This window comes from Fringilla coelebs, assembly GCF_963513975.1.
Source record: "Fringilla coelebs genome assembly, chromosome: 4".
Lineage (NCBI taxonomy): Eukaryota > Metazoa > Chordata > Aves > Passeriformes > Fringillidae > Fringilla > Fringilla coelebs.
Window position 1 is genome coordinate 17,035,148 of NC_140032.1, and position 15,183 is coordinate 17,050,330.

Below are 15,183 nucleotides of genomic sequence, written 5' to 3' on the forward strand. Positions count from 1 at the left end.
CTGGGTTTGTATATGGCATGTAAAAATAAAAACAGGTGCTCCTTTAAATAGTTATATTAATAATAATACTACTTCTACTAATGAAAATGTGTCTGTTTAACTTACGGTGTTTTGGGATTTTAAGGTCTGAATTTCTAAATTTATTTTTTAGTGATTTAAGTAACAACAGAATCAGCACTCTTTCTAATCAGAGCTTCAGCAACATGACTCAGCTGCTCACCTTGTAAGTTTAAACATGTAACAGTGACTCTTTGGATGCATTACAGTGGGGTTTTTGTCTTGGAAAGAAAGGGGTTTCATTGATGTTAAAACTTGCTTGGTTTGGAGGCTGTAAAATAACTTGTTTCCTAACTAGCTGTGTGTGCAAAAGCTGATTTTGGTCATGCTCTGCATAGTTTACTGAACAACTGATTCACTTGCTGACAGCATTTTGTATATTTTCAGAATTCTTAGTTACAACCGCCTAAGATGTATTCCTGCACGGACTTTTGATGGATTGAAATCACTTAGGTTGTTGTAAGTATTATTTTTTAATAATTTCTATTTACCATAATTATTATTTGTGTACAGAAGATAGCAGAACCATAGGAAGTTAGCAGATTATAAAACCTATCAAATATTTCAGAAGTGATAATGATGTAGCCTTAAAAATCTAATACATGCACTTTTTACTTTTCTGATTTTTAATGGCAGCTGTATTTCTTTTTTTTTTTGTTATGTTCTTCCTTGTTATAAGCATTAAAGTCTAGCAAAAATGCCATATGCATAAATTCCTTCAGTATATATCAGGGGGGTTTGCAGCTGAATTTTGAATATTTTTATTCCAACAGTGAATTTCTTTGTCTTGTTTTATTTAATGTAGGAGCATTTCCAAAGCCATGATGTCCTGATTAAGTATTGAAAATCAATAACTTCCCTTTTTGGCTGCAAGAAAACTTTCCATTTTACCACTAGGAAAAACATAGTTGATAGGGCACAAAAATGGACACAGGAAAATAAAGAACAGTCAGTCTCATTTACAGTTTCAGTTTGTTATTAAGAAGAAAGCCTGCAGAAATTCCTTTTCAAAAGTCCACAGCAGAACATGTAATTTTTTGCCTCCATGTGGGTCATTTATACCTATTTAAATACTTGGTTGGACTAAATACTTAAAGCATGGCATTATTTCAGTGTGCTTTCATAACTTCAGTTGTTCAATAACAATATGGATAATTTCAAGAACTGTAATTCTGTATGTGTTAGATATTCATGTAAATGAATTACTTTATAGAAAAAGAGAGATGCTTTTCACAGAACCACAGAATGAGCTGAGTTGAAAGGGACCCACAAGGATCATTGGGTCCAGTTCCTGGCCCTGCACAGCACCATCCCCAAGAGTCACACCATGTGCCTGAGAGCATTGCCCAAATGCACCCCTGGGGAGCTTGTTCCAGTGCCCAACCACCTTCTGGTGGTTGGGTGAAGAATCTTTTCCTAACACCCAATCTAAACCTCCCCTAACTCAGCTTCATTCCCTTGGGTGCTGGCAGTGGTCCCCAGAGAGAAGGGCTCAGTGCTTGCCCCTTCTCTCCCCCTCGCGAGGAAGTTCCAGACTGCACTGAGGTCTCCCCTCCATCTCCTCCAGGCTGAACAGACCAAGTGCCCTCAGCCCCTGTTCATACAGCTTCCTCTGAAGGCCCTTCACACCACCATTGTCTTCTTTGGGCAGTCTGTATTAGCTTCCCATCTTTCTTCTACTGTGGCACCCAAAATTGCAATATTCAAGGTGAGGCTGCCCCAGCCCAGAGCAGAGCAGGACAATCCCCTCCCTTGCCCAGTTGGCCATGCTGTGCCCGATGCCCCCCAGGACAGGGCTGGCCCTCCTGGCTGCCAGGGCACTGCTGGCTCATGTTCAATTTTCCATTGACTAGGATGCCCAGGTGCCTTTCCTCGCCCTGCTTTCCAGCATCTCATTGCTCAGTTTGAACCTACATCCAGGATTGCCCCATGCCAGCTGCAGAATCCAGCACCTGCCCTTGTTGAACTTTATGTGGTTGATAAAACCAGCCGGTTTTCTACAAAAGAAATATCACTATTCCCAGTAGTGATGCTTAATGAAGTCTTTCATTTTACACCTCTACTATCAAATTTGGACAAAAATGTTAATACTTTTATTAACAGTCAATGCCTGTATGTTTTATGAATCCATGAAAGATTAAAAAGATCATATGAACATAATTAATGCAAATTTCAGGGACATGCTGAAAAAATCAGAAACTCTTTTGCTACCTGCTATCTCTAAATCAAATAGTTACTTTGCATAACTGTGCTTACTTTTATCAACTTTTATTTTTCAATTTTAAAATAATTACAGCATTTGTATTTCTTATGAAAACCCAGGATGAAAAGAATCAAATGACAGATATGCTGCCAGTTAGAGTTTCAATGAACAGTTGGAAATGCTGAGGAACTGGAAGAAAAAATATGTGAAAAAATGAAAACTATTGAAAGAAGATGAAATTTGCCAAGTTAACCTGATGATTTTTTATGCATTGATACTATTGTGTTTCTTCTCTCTTTAAGGTCTTTACATGGCAATGATATTTCTGTTGTTCCTGAAGGAGCCTTTAATGATCTTTCAGCATTATCACACCTGTGAGTATTCAGCTTGTACACTGTATTTTTTGTTGCTGTTGTTATGCTTAGCCAATTTCATAGAGGCAGACAAAGATATAATGCCAAGAAGCTCTCTGGAAGAAGCTCGTGCTTGTGTAGAGCTGTTGGCCAGTGGCCAGAGAGCTGGCAGCAGCTCAGCACAGAAATCCTGGGCTGGCTGCAAGTTGGACTTGTCTGCTCTGTGTCCTTATGGCAATGAAGGCTGAAGACACTCTGGGCTGAATTTGGGAATGAGCAGCCAGGGCATTGAGGACACTGATCACTCCTTCCTGCTTGGCCCTCCTCAGGCCACATCTGGACTATGTCTCCAGTTTCTCCAGTCCAAAGCAGATGTTTATGAACTTCAGCAAATCCAGCAGAGGGGCAGCCAGGGTGGGAAGTGGCTAGATCATGTGAGCTGTAAGGAGAAACTGCAGGAACTGAGCTTCTCCAGCCTGAAGAAAGGGATGCAAGGAGAGACCTAAAACTCTGCAAGCCCCTAAAGATTACAGCAATGATGGAGACTCAGAGGTACACAGTGAAGAATCAGAGTAAAGCATCAAAACCTGAAACAAGGGAAATTTGATTGAACAAAATGAGAAGTTCTTCACTGTGAGGATGATTCAGCCAGGTTGCCCAAAGAAGCAGGAGAATCTCCATCCCTGGAGATTTTTAGAGCTCAGATAGAAACAGCCCTGAGCAACCCTGACTGCCAAGGTAGCCCTGCTTTGTGCAGGAGGTGAAAATGGATGAAAATTATTCTAAGATTCTCTGTCAGCGTCTTGTTGACACTAAACACATCACATCTGATTTCAGAACATAATTTGAGGCAATAGTTTTCCAGTTTTTAATTTTCATTGGGACCTAAATTAGAACAAGCTACCTTCTGCAAACCTCATGGTGTTTTTGGATAATTAAGACTTCAAGGAGTATGTTGACTAGTGCCTTTAGATATATCTGGGGGCTTAAGTTTCTGAACAACAGCAGTTGTCAAAAACTTAATTATCTGTTTCTCATTCAGTATTGGCCATTTGCATTTAACTCTCAGAAATTTCATACTGATTAAGCTTTCAGTCATTGATAATTCATTCAAATGCTACCATTTAACCAATTTAACTGCATGAAATATCAGTAAAACTTGGATAGATTTGATTGTTGCTGGTACTCTTCTTAATGGATACCAGTTATCCTTGTTAATGTTTTGATTTTAGCAGAACAATTGTGTTAGTTCAGGCTGACATCCACTTTTGTAAATACAGAATGGACAAATTCTAGGCATTTCTGCTTGCATGGGAAGTTCCCTTGTTACTAAGTCTCTTTTTTAACTGCTCTGACTTAAGCCTGACTGACAAATATGTATATTTTCTTGAGTACAGCTTGAATGTATTAAAAAGTTAATATGGGTGGGCTTTCTGCTCAGTGGGGCAGAAAAAAATGGTTTCAGCTTGGGTAGTTCCTACTGCCTTTGCTTGCCAAAGACTTTCTTGTATCTCTAGGAGACACACTGATTCAAAGCTGTGTGAAGTATTGAAACATCTGGAGAAGAGGATGTTCTAATACAGCCATCTGATAGTGTTTGCACATGCTGAGGTTATCTGTTAAAAGTTCCATGATTACTGTATTTCTTAAAAGGAGTGTGAGTACATCTTTACAGAGTAGCACAAGGCTTCAATCCTCCAAATTAACTACACGATGTCTCATTGTTTTCAGAGTTTTAAGAGTATTTCCAGTTTATAGCAGAGAAAATAAACACTTAAAAATCTGTTACAGAAACTAATTCTAAAGATCTCTAGCTAAATTTTTTTAAATTAAAAAACATCTCAAGGATCATTATTTAAAGTAATGGATTTGCTTTCATAATGAAGCGATTCTTATGTAACTACCACAAAGCTAGGATAATGTGGTTTTATTTACTTATGCAGCAGAAAACTCTTACAGAATTCTGCACATACTTGTGAGTTCAGTGAGACAGCTCCAAAGAGGAAATAATTAAATCCAATTTGGAAGCTTAGAAACAGATGGTTTGTACCAGCCTGAGAGCCATAAACTGAAAAGGAGAAATATCAGGGCAGAATTCTGTGGAATTTTCTTGACTGCCTCAGAAGAAATACTTTATTCTCATTATCTTGTTATCTTAAATTGCCCATGATCAGTTTCACTCTGCTGATGCAGCTGATCTTCACCATTACAATCCAACAGTGAAACAGAGCTAGTTGGTATTAGCTCACCAAAGTTCACACACAGTTCTGTTAGGAATATCTACATTTCTCAACTATGTTTCTACTAAAACTATCACTTCTTGATCTAGAACCCAAATCCAAACACTTAGTGCTGTAACAGGCATTTTTGTCATGGGAGAGCAGGTTTGTGTTTTGAGTGGTTTTTGCCAACCCATTTTCTGGCTTCTTTTTTTAAAAAGCAGCCATTTAATACTTGATTGCCTTCTTTATTTGTCTTTTTTTCCATAGGGCTATTGGTGCAAATCCCCTTTATTGTGATTGTAATATGCAGTGGCTATCTGACTGGGTAAAATCAGAATACAAAGAACCTGGTATTGCACGTTGTGCTGGTCCTGGAGAAATGGCAGATAAACTTCTTCTCACAACTCCCTCTAAGAAATTTACTTGCCAAGGTACTGTTGTTGTTTTTCTCTTTGAAGTGTTAATTCTTAATTTGTACAAATAGTTGAGCTGTGAATTACAAGTCTTTTGTACTCAAAATACATTTATTATAGCATCTTAACTCAGCCTTTTCACTTATACTTAAGGATGTAGCCATGGTTCCATTCAGGAAATGTATTTATTTTAAAGATTTTAATTCCTATTTCATTTAAAATACATAGAGAAAAAAGTCTTTGAACTTGCAGTGCAGTATTCCTCATGATGTACATCGTAGTACATTGAAGTACAGGATGTACACAGGTACTTTGTACTGCCTCAGTCATGAATAGAATTTAAACATCTGCACTTCCCTTAGCGTTTTTCCTGCAAGCTGTTCACCATAAAAACTGTAAATAAACCAGTAATCTTTGCAGTCTGCTATTAAATGTATAATATGTCTCTGATATTTCAGAAGAAAGCACAAACCAAACCAGACCAAAACCAAACCAAGATAAAGGTAGATAAAGGAATGTGATAACCCCACTACAGAGGTCTTGGTCTGAAATGTTGTTAATGTCTCAGTTCATTTAACTCCACGCTGGTACCAGTGCTGCTGGCATTTATATCACAGCTTATGTTATTGTCTGTTAATTCGTAGGTTCATTTTCTGAGCTGTGCTGTTACTTTTTAGAAAAGTACCCTTTTGCTTACATCAAGGAAGGATTTAATTTGTTTGCTGTTAAATCTGTCCCTATTCCACTGATTTATCCCTTCTTAAATATTTTGAAAACAGAGAAAGCTTCTACTGTGATTTCATTTTTGGTAGTCCTGATTTAAAAACATTGAAAATCCAATTTTAAAAAAAATCCTGTTCTTATATTTGTTAGCCATTACTAAGCTCATTGTGATTTCTGAGGCATCAGATAAATATGATCTTTAGTCTTGTAGAAGTAACTTATTCTCAGTGTCTAGGTAATCTTGAACTTTTTTGATTTATTCATCTTTTAATGTATCTTGAAAGGTGAACTTTATCCCTTTGTCATTTTGTTCTTAAAAAAGCAAAGCAGTGGGACTTTGTCAGAATTTGTCTTATCCAAAGTTGTTCTTTACTGCACATTTAATCTATTCAGTCTTTTCTCTTTAGACTTCCTGTCAAAAAACTTTTTTTTTTTTTTTTTAATATAAATACCCCTGGAAGCCATCTTGTTACTTGGGATGCCAGTGATTTTTTTCCCTCTGATTCCCTCTTGAAGCAGTACATCTCTGAGGTCACGGCAGTGTTCATTGCTTATGACACTCATCTGTTGCAAAGTCTCTTAGCCTCATTTTAGATAGGACATTTGCTGGCCAGTCTGATCATTTTCTTTACCAGTATCCACTGAACCACATTGCAGATATGCTTTTATTGCACACTGTCGTAGGGATACCAGTGAAGGAATATTTGCATGGATATGAGGAACCTGTTTAGTTATTTTCTAGCTTTGTCAGTTTTACAAACTGTATCACGTCTGTCTACAATCATTTTTGTATTTCTGTCAGACAATCCAGAAATCATATCTCATTCCCTCTTGTCCACCAGAAAAGATCCTTTATATGATTGTGCAGAGTAAGAGCTGTGTATTTGTTTCACTTCCAAGAGTGCAAATCTGGTGTTATGGATACCTTTGAAAGCAAATAATTTTCCTGCCACTGTCCTGTGAAGATGCCCATAATTACAGATTGCAAATCAGCAGCTTTTCAATGACATAATGGCCCTGTAAGGCATTTTGATTCTGTTGCTCAAAGTTAAGTAATTTTATCTTTTGCTTAAAAGTGAACTGCTGAATCATAGAGATTAGGAAGATGCTATGTTCCTATTAGAACCAAAACTTTGCCTATGAATAAAAGGGCTGTTTTCAGAATATCTGTTGATGGTCTGCTACTCTTTATGTGTTTACAGGAAAAGAGTAATGTGTAATTCCCTCTTATCACTATCTGTGGATTCAATTGATAATGAATTGGGTGCTTGAATTTTACCCACATAGTGAATAGCTCCCAAAAAAAAAGGCATTTCACAATGAAGTCTCATCCTAGCCCACAAAACCACTTTACCTTATTCTAATTTTATGAATTCTTTTACTGCAGGAATCATCCATTAATATTTTCTTCTTCCAGTTATTTTCCTACATTTGCGGGTGGGTTTTTTCTTTCCTTTTTTTAATGTGGCCTCTAACAGCTTCTCAATGTTTTACCTCTTTACCATCCTTGCCCTGCTTCTAGAGATTCCAGGGCCTTGTGGTTTTCTGATACCAGGTAAGGTTATAAGTAGATCTGGAATGGGTGATCTGCTTAAGAACAGACCTTCTGACCTTCCTTTTGTGTACCTCAAGCAGACTTCTTTCCCAAGACACGCATGCTACTGTTCGTTTTCCCCTGTGATGAATTTACAGATGATTATTCATGATACATCATTTTGTATATTGTGTCAGCAGTTTTTTTATTTCAAAAGTCTGGGTTTAAAATCTGAGTTATCTAACTGAAATTGCTGCTTCCATTGCATTGCACTGAAATTGGTGGTTTCATTAGCAGTTTAAATAGTGCTTAGAGTCCATATGCAAGAGAGGAGTCAAAAAAAGTCAGAGCTCAGTTTTTCTTGCAACAAATTTCTTTAGAAGCTGGTTTGAGAGGGTTTGTGTTATGGTTTTTCTTAAAACATCTTAGCTACATGTATATATCTGTGTCAATAATATACTGTTAGTTTTTCTCGGTTTACAAAAGATTTTTTTTTCTCAGGGCTTATTCAAGAACATAGATGTCAACAATTTGAAAAATTAAACTAACCAAAAGGTTATAAACCAAATTCTTTTTCACATACAAGTCTTTTAACGCATGCAAGCAGGAAGAATAAAGGAACAGTACAGTGAAAGTGAAAATAGGTTCCAAAACTACCTTTTTTTTTTAATCTTACAACTGAAGAATGATAAATCAAAATATTAATTTGTATTGGATACTACTAATATATTTGTTTGAAATAAAGTACAAAATCTGATAATGTTGCTTACACTCTCCTTGAGACTTAGGTTCTCATTTTCTGTCTCTGTTTTGGAAGTGAAATTTAGAGTGCTAATCCATTTGGGAACAAAAGCTTAGTTACTGAATGCTTTTTAATTTGTGCCAATTAATTAGCATTTTATTGTATGAAAAGTTGAAAAGAGAATATCATATTCAGAATAAATAAAAAGAAGGATTGACTCCTAGACTACAGCACAATATTACAAATTTTTGTGTATGTGCCTCTTTCACCTTTTTTTTTTTCACAGAGCCTCTTAATATACTCAATAATCAGCAATGGTCCATAGTACAGTCAGGACTTTCTAGATGTTGATTCTGTGATGTTTGTTTCAACTTTTCTACCTCTCCTGGGCACTGATCTAACAGATACTTTGACCACTTATAGATTTCTCTTTCTAAATAATGTAATGAAGAGGAAAAAAAAAATAGTGGTCCTTACAGATGATGGTTTTGGCAGTAAGCACCTCATCACATATTACCATGTTCTGCTTGCAAGCTGTGACACAGAAGGATACCAGCAACTGCAGATTGAAAAAAAAAATTAAAAGGTCACCCACTCTTTGTCTAACACTCTCTACTGGATCCTTACAATCCCATGGCTTCCTTCCAGGCCAGCTCCTTGACAATTAGTGTTAGATTAATTTGCAAAGAAAAATAAGAAAGTTAAGCAATCTAAGTTTAAAAATAGAATAAAGCCCTATATCTAAGCAAAGCCCTTTAAGCTTTGAAAACTCTGCAGTTTGGCTCATTTTGTGTAAAACCTCTTACAGAGCAATCAGGCATTTGCTGTAGTAGGCCCCAGGAGTTTGGGATTTTTTTTCCATTTAAAAGAAATCACTGTTTGTTCCTTCAAAGTTGAAGTTGATCTGTGGATAACTGGCCCTTTTTTTTGGTAGGGGAAATCTGAATAAAACTGAAGGCAGTGTTGTCATCAGGAGATAGAGCTGGTGATAGAGAATGTATCTTCATTCTCTTAATTGGCATTTGACAAAGTCACCCATTTTCTCTTACAGTAATCAAGCTTCACAGAAATTTTGAGAATTAGTGATTATTCATACACAGGTGTTTTCTAACTTCTAACAAGTAAGCAGTGATTTCTTCAGTTGTTTGACCAAAAAAAAAAAAAAAAACCACCCAGAAAAAGATAGTAAATTCACCATAAAATGGCTGTAAAACCAGAAAACTACAGACAAGGAAAACCTACAAAATATCTGTATAACAGAGATAAGATTTGTGTAAATCAAACCTCAAGTCTGGGTTCTGAAACTTAGAGTTTTGTCAATTTCAATTTCTGATTTCTTTCATTCTAATCATTGATAGAAGTAGCTACACTGCAAGCATGCATTGCACTCTTGACTTGCACATAGGTTTGAGGCACAGTTTACATGATTTGTGGGCTTAATTAACACAGCAATGCACAGAACTGTGGCTGACCCATAAGGAAGAAAGTCACAGTATAGAGCTATTTATGGTGAGATAGCCTGGACATTGCAATTTACATTATAGTTTGCAGATGTTCAAGGAATTTACAGTAATTTTACCATTTCATTTTGCCATCTATGTGATCCTGCAGATAAAAAATACGTTACAGCAAAAATGGATTTAAAGTATTCTCAGTAACACCATCCTGGGAAGGATTGAAAACTGTCATAGCCCACTTTCTTACTGGCAATTCCTACTCCATAACAAAACAAAAGCTGAAATTGTGTTCTTCATTTTGTTAATACAAAGGAAAGGTAATTATCATGGATCAGAACTCTAAGGATAGGAACATGGGAATCACTTTGGTGTCAGCTCCTTAAAAAAAACTAAGAAGTGGTGCTTTAACCAAAAATCCAATCCCATATTTATCTGGTCACATCAAAAGAATGAAGGACAGTTCAGCATTTCATTAATATAGAAACATGATAAAGTCTAAAATATAAATTGTAAAATATAAAGCAACATGTCAGGTAGGTCCTGTCCAATGTAAATTAATACTTGCCTGTGTCTGACTCTCCAATTTATATTTTTAAGGGCCTGTGGATGTTAATATTCTTGCGAAGTGTAATCCCTGTTTATCAAATCCATGTAAAAATGATGGAACCTGCAATAATGATCCAGTTGACTTCTACAGATGTACATGCCCATATGGTTTCAAGGTAGGTACTGCATGAAGAGGAAAAAAGCTCACTGAAATGTAAGCTTATCCTTGAAAACCTTCAAGTGTTCTTTGTCTCCCTTCCACTGGTGTGTGTATTTTCTTCTTACGTTATAATTGTTGTTCCCTCTGTAGGGTCAAGACTGTGATATTCCCATTCATGCTTGCATTAGTAACCCCTGCCACCATGGTGGAACTTGTCATTTGAAAGAAGGAGAAAAGGATGGTTTCTGGTAGGTTTTTTAATTGTAATAACAGGATGGAAAACTGCTGAGATTTTTTTGGTAAACTAATGGTGTTAATCTTCAGGTTTGCTGGTAAGAGCACCGCAAAGGCAGATTTTAGCACTTTGGATGTTTTCAGAACATGTTGCCATCCTTGGAAAGCTTCTAGAGCTTTGAATCTGTTAAAAACAGTAACAAACGACTGTGATTTGTTGAGGCATATCAGGTCAAGACAGCATAGTATTGACTCCATTATGTTAATTAATAGCTGGCTAGATCCCTGCTGAAAAAATCTCATAATTCATCTGTTGTTGTGTGTATTACTTCAACAGACAGCATGTAAATGATAAAATGCAAATCCCAGTGAAACAGAAAATTAATGATTCATTTGAAACTCACTATGCCAGCAGATAAACATGCTGTGAGCATTTTTAATCTTGAGTTATTTAATCACTCAGTACAATTACTCCAGATGTACTTCATGAATTATGAAATAAAGTTCTTTAGCATTCTTATGTGAGGTTATTAGTCATTTAATAATCTACACCTCAAGCTTGTTAGAAATGACACCTCACAAAGATACAATTCATTATTCTGCAATTCGTTATGACATTATTCTTACTTTTAATCCAAATTCTGCCCAAGGATTAAATGGTCTTCTATTAAAAATTAAGTGTGTACATCTTAATACTATGCCTCAAGAATTGAAATTGACATAGTCACACCTCAGAATTTGATCTTTTTCATTTATTTGTTTGAACACTACATATTTTGAAAATCAAAGCAATCTCATAGTGAAAGCTTCAGAAATTATAGGTAGTGCAAATTATATGAAAATGTATGTGTAGTCACGTTTGAGTTACTTTTGCATTTACTATCTATTTTGATGTATTTGTTTTGCAGAAACATGATTAAAAGCAAAAAAAAAAATTACTGCTTTGTAGAATTTATGCGGGCTTTGGTTTTTTATATGAATGCATGTACATTAAAGAGAGTTTTATATTGGTGTATTTAATTGAATGATTGTGGAAAACTACTATTACATACTAATCACAGATTCCACAATATTTTCCATGTATTTAACCTTATAAAACCAAAATGATCACTTTTCATAAGAAATATAATCTTACAATGTAAATGAAGAATGCTCTTCAAATGGAATGCTCCATGATTTAATTTAGCAGGGTCCTTAAACTAAAGACTAAGATATGGCTTTAGAAGCATTTTTCTGTAACTTAAAATACAAAAACTACTCTGGGATTGTTTGATAAAAGGGCTTTTTACATTATATCAACCATGTTATGTTGTGGAATATTATAATTCTAATGTAATTCTATTATTTACAGAACTCCTTGTCTGGAATCCTCACCTAAAATTGTCCATGTGGTTATTTGGTTTTCTGTATTACAGGTGCACTTGTGCAGATGGATTTGAAGGTGAAAACTGTGAAGTAAATGTTGATGACTGTGAAGACAATGACTGTGAAAACAATTCTACTTGTGTGGATGGAATTAATAACTATACTTGCCTTTGTCCACCTGAATATACAGGTAGGAGTATAAGAGAAAGCACCGTTAATTCAAGAATTCCTAGGAGAAGACTAATATTTTCTACTTTGCAGGTATATTAGTAGTTACTCTACAACTGATTTAATACCAGGTGTCCCTCCATATTTTTCTCCTGTATGGTTTGTAGTCAAAACTAGATTTAATGTCCACTCATTAATTCCTTTTTTAAGTTTTGAAATTACAGCATTTTTATATTTAAAAGGTCATTCAAAATGTGCCCCTCCTTACTGTTTGCCTAGACACCCCAGTGGAGGACCTCTGTGGCTGTAAAAATCTGAAAAATATTCTGCTTTTCTCCTTAATCCTCATTTTACTATAAATTTGTCTGTGCCATTGGGAAACTGCACTTGGCACCCCTGGATGCTGTCCTGTACTCCACCAGAAATATTAATACCAAGTGTGATGCTTCCTGCACAGAATAAAAAGACAAGTGTCTATTGCTTCTGTCAGTTGGCAGGCAAGCCAAAACACATCTTTCTCTTTGTGACAGAGGATCATGGTCTCTGTGGGAATGGAGGGTAGTTGGAACAGCAGCATGGAAGAAGTAGGATCTATTGTTTGCATTGATATTTTTATGGCACTTCTAACTAGACAGATCTATTTTCTATCATATAGTTAACCACTAGAAGAACATAGAGTTTAAATTCGTTGTTATTTAAAATGCATAAAAAAGAAATATAAGATTCAACATAATTTGGGAATTAACTCTACTGAGTCACCCTATATTTTTTCTTTAATCAATCAAAGTTGAGCTCTGAGAAATTGTAAGGAGAGGTAAATTCATGAATTAATTTCATTTATTGAAAACCCAGCTAACTCCTTTCTCATCCAAAATGTTTCCATCACTAGTTCTGCAGACTTTTGGATTGCTCCCCTGTTTTAGGGTATACAAATTTAAAGTCAGTATTTAAATATTGGGAATGCACAATAAGTGAAGATGTTAAAACACAAGTATAGGAAATACAACTTCATTATCTAATAGAGGTATTCATCCAGTACTTATTCTGGGTAAATTTTTGGTAGAAATTCCCCTATGCAGGATAAGCTACAATATCTAAAGCAATACAAAAGCCAAAAATCTATTTAACAATATGTGGATGATCCATATGTGGAAGAACAGATATAATCTTCTCATAGGAGAAAATACTGTTTTGCAAAGTAGCAATGCCTTAATACCCAAGTGCAACTGACAGTTCAAGCCTTGGAAAGGAACAGCAGGTAGCAGCCTCAGCAAGTAGAAACAGCAGTTCTCTTACAGTTAATATTTCAGTTATAGGTGAGCAAAGTTCAGCTCCCCTGGGATCAGTTGCTCTCTCCTTTAAGAATGGGATCAGGTGTTCTCTTGTGTAGGCTGGAAGAGTGCAAAGCAAAGTCACACCAATCCAGTATTGCTCTTCAGTGGCTTCATGCTGAAAGGTTTCCTGTACCTATTCCATAGGAGATAGTTCACTTGCAAGTGCATTCCTCCTCTGCAGCTTTGCAGGTGTTTTTACCTGTGTTGCTCATTTCAACATTTTCAGCCTTACTTTGGGTGCCTTTAACTGATAGAGTCTGGTAGCTGGATTCACAGGACGCCATAGGAAGGACTGCTTTTTATTAAATATCCATAACGTGGATACAAAGGATTGTCTATATGTCCTAGCCTAAAACTTTGATTAAGTGGACCTGTTGCATTTGTGGAGTGTTGTAAATGAAATGTAAATTTTTTAATTTACAGTTGAAATAAAAATCAATGAATTTCTCTATATACCTCTATGTATAGAGTAAAAAGGGGAGAATAAAAATTGATAAATTTTTTTATGTTTCTATTGCAGTTGTACTTCTTTAGTCAAAATACAAGACAATGCCTTTTTAATTTTTTTTTATATCTGTGCATGATTTTACCATAATAATAAAATGAGTTTTATAGATACAATGCCTGCTCATAATATCTACAGAAGTCAGTAAGACACAAGAGTAGGTGAGAGTCTTCTCACCAGCTCTAAAACAAATCCAAAAAATCGATTTCTAATCAGTAAGTTTAAGCCTCCAGTTAAAAACTGTTGAGGATTTACAATAGCTTATCTGACTTTTTTTAACACTTTTTGAAAAAAAGAAGCTTTTCTTTTAAATGCATCACTAGAGCCTCAACTCATTTTGTAGTAATTGTAGCAAAAATTTAGTTTTTCCATTACACAGAGGAAAGTACAGAATTCTACAATATACTGTCTATCATACAAAGCATCTAAGAATAGGACACAATGTGTGAGATCTTAAGTGATTTTTGAAATTATTTATGAGGTGAAAATGTAAAACATTGAGTTAGCCAAGGGGTCCTCACATCTGTCATTCACAGTCTTACATACTGAATGACCTTCGGTGTTAAGAATTAGACTGAAAGCAGTCTGGGTGCATCAGGATCTCATAATATAAAGTAATTGTACAGTTGCCTCAAGTGTGTATGAGGTATCAAATAATTTGTAGAACTTTTATTTTTCTCAGGCCTTTAACCTGAGCTGAAAGATAAATAACAGAATACTTGTCAAGTATACATTAATTTTCATGGGGAACTTTGTAAACATTTGGATTTTGATATTTGTTCTAACAGGTTAAAATCAGATATGCATATTTCTAATGTTTGCTTTTTATGAAAGGATTTTTCACTAAATGAATTCATGTACTAGCTGGTCAAAAGTAGCTTAACAATCAGGAAAATAGGCTATATATTCTAATTCAGTATATAGAAGATTTTTAAATTCAGAGGTATTGATCTCTTGCTCAGAAAGTCCCTGAGCCATAAGTGGCACAGTGTATATACCAGGGAAATATTACTGCAGGATTGTCATGTCCTCTTTCAATTAGGTTGACAATATTCTCAGTTGTCCTTGTTCAACATGTCACAGCATATATGTGCTCAACATGGAATTGCACCAGCCCAGAATACTTTCCTGGGTGAATGATTGCCTGCAAATATGCTTTACATTTCA

The 15,183-nt window shown here is 35.6% G+C and overlaps 1 protein-coding gene across 2 annotated transcripts in view; it reads left to right on the forward strand.

Moving 5' to 3' along the window:
* The window catches only part of SLIT2 (slit guidance ligand 2), a gene marked incomplete at its 5' end in the record, with an annotated part of 255,849 nt that overhangs the window by 212,518 nt on the left and 28,148 nt on the right, over positions 1-15,183 (forward strand). For both annotated transcript variants that reach the window (XM_084203836.1, XM_084203837.1), the window contains 7 exons: positions 152-223; positions 445-516; positions 2,563-2,634; positions 5,103-5,266; positions 10,302-10,426; positions 10,561-10,658; positions 12,060-12,199. In XM_084203836.1, coding sequence (XP_084059962.1) covers positions 152-223; positions 445-516; positions 2,563-2,634; positions 5,103-5,266; positions 10,302-10,426; positions 10,561-10,658; positions 12,060-12,199 — 743 coding nt within the window. The remainder of the gene's footprint in view (positions 1-151; positions 224-444; positions 517-2,562; positions 2,635-5,102; positions 5,267-10,301; positions 10,427-10,560; positions 10,659-12,059; positions 12,200-15,183) is intronic.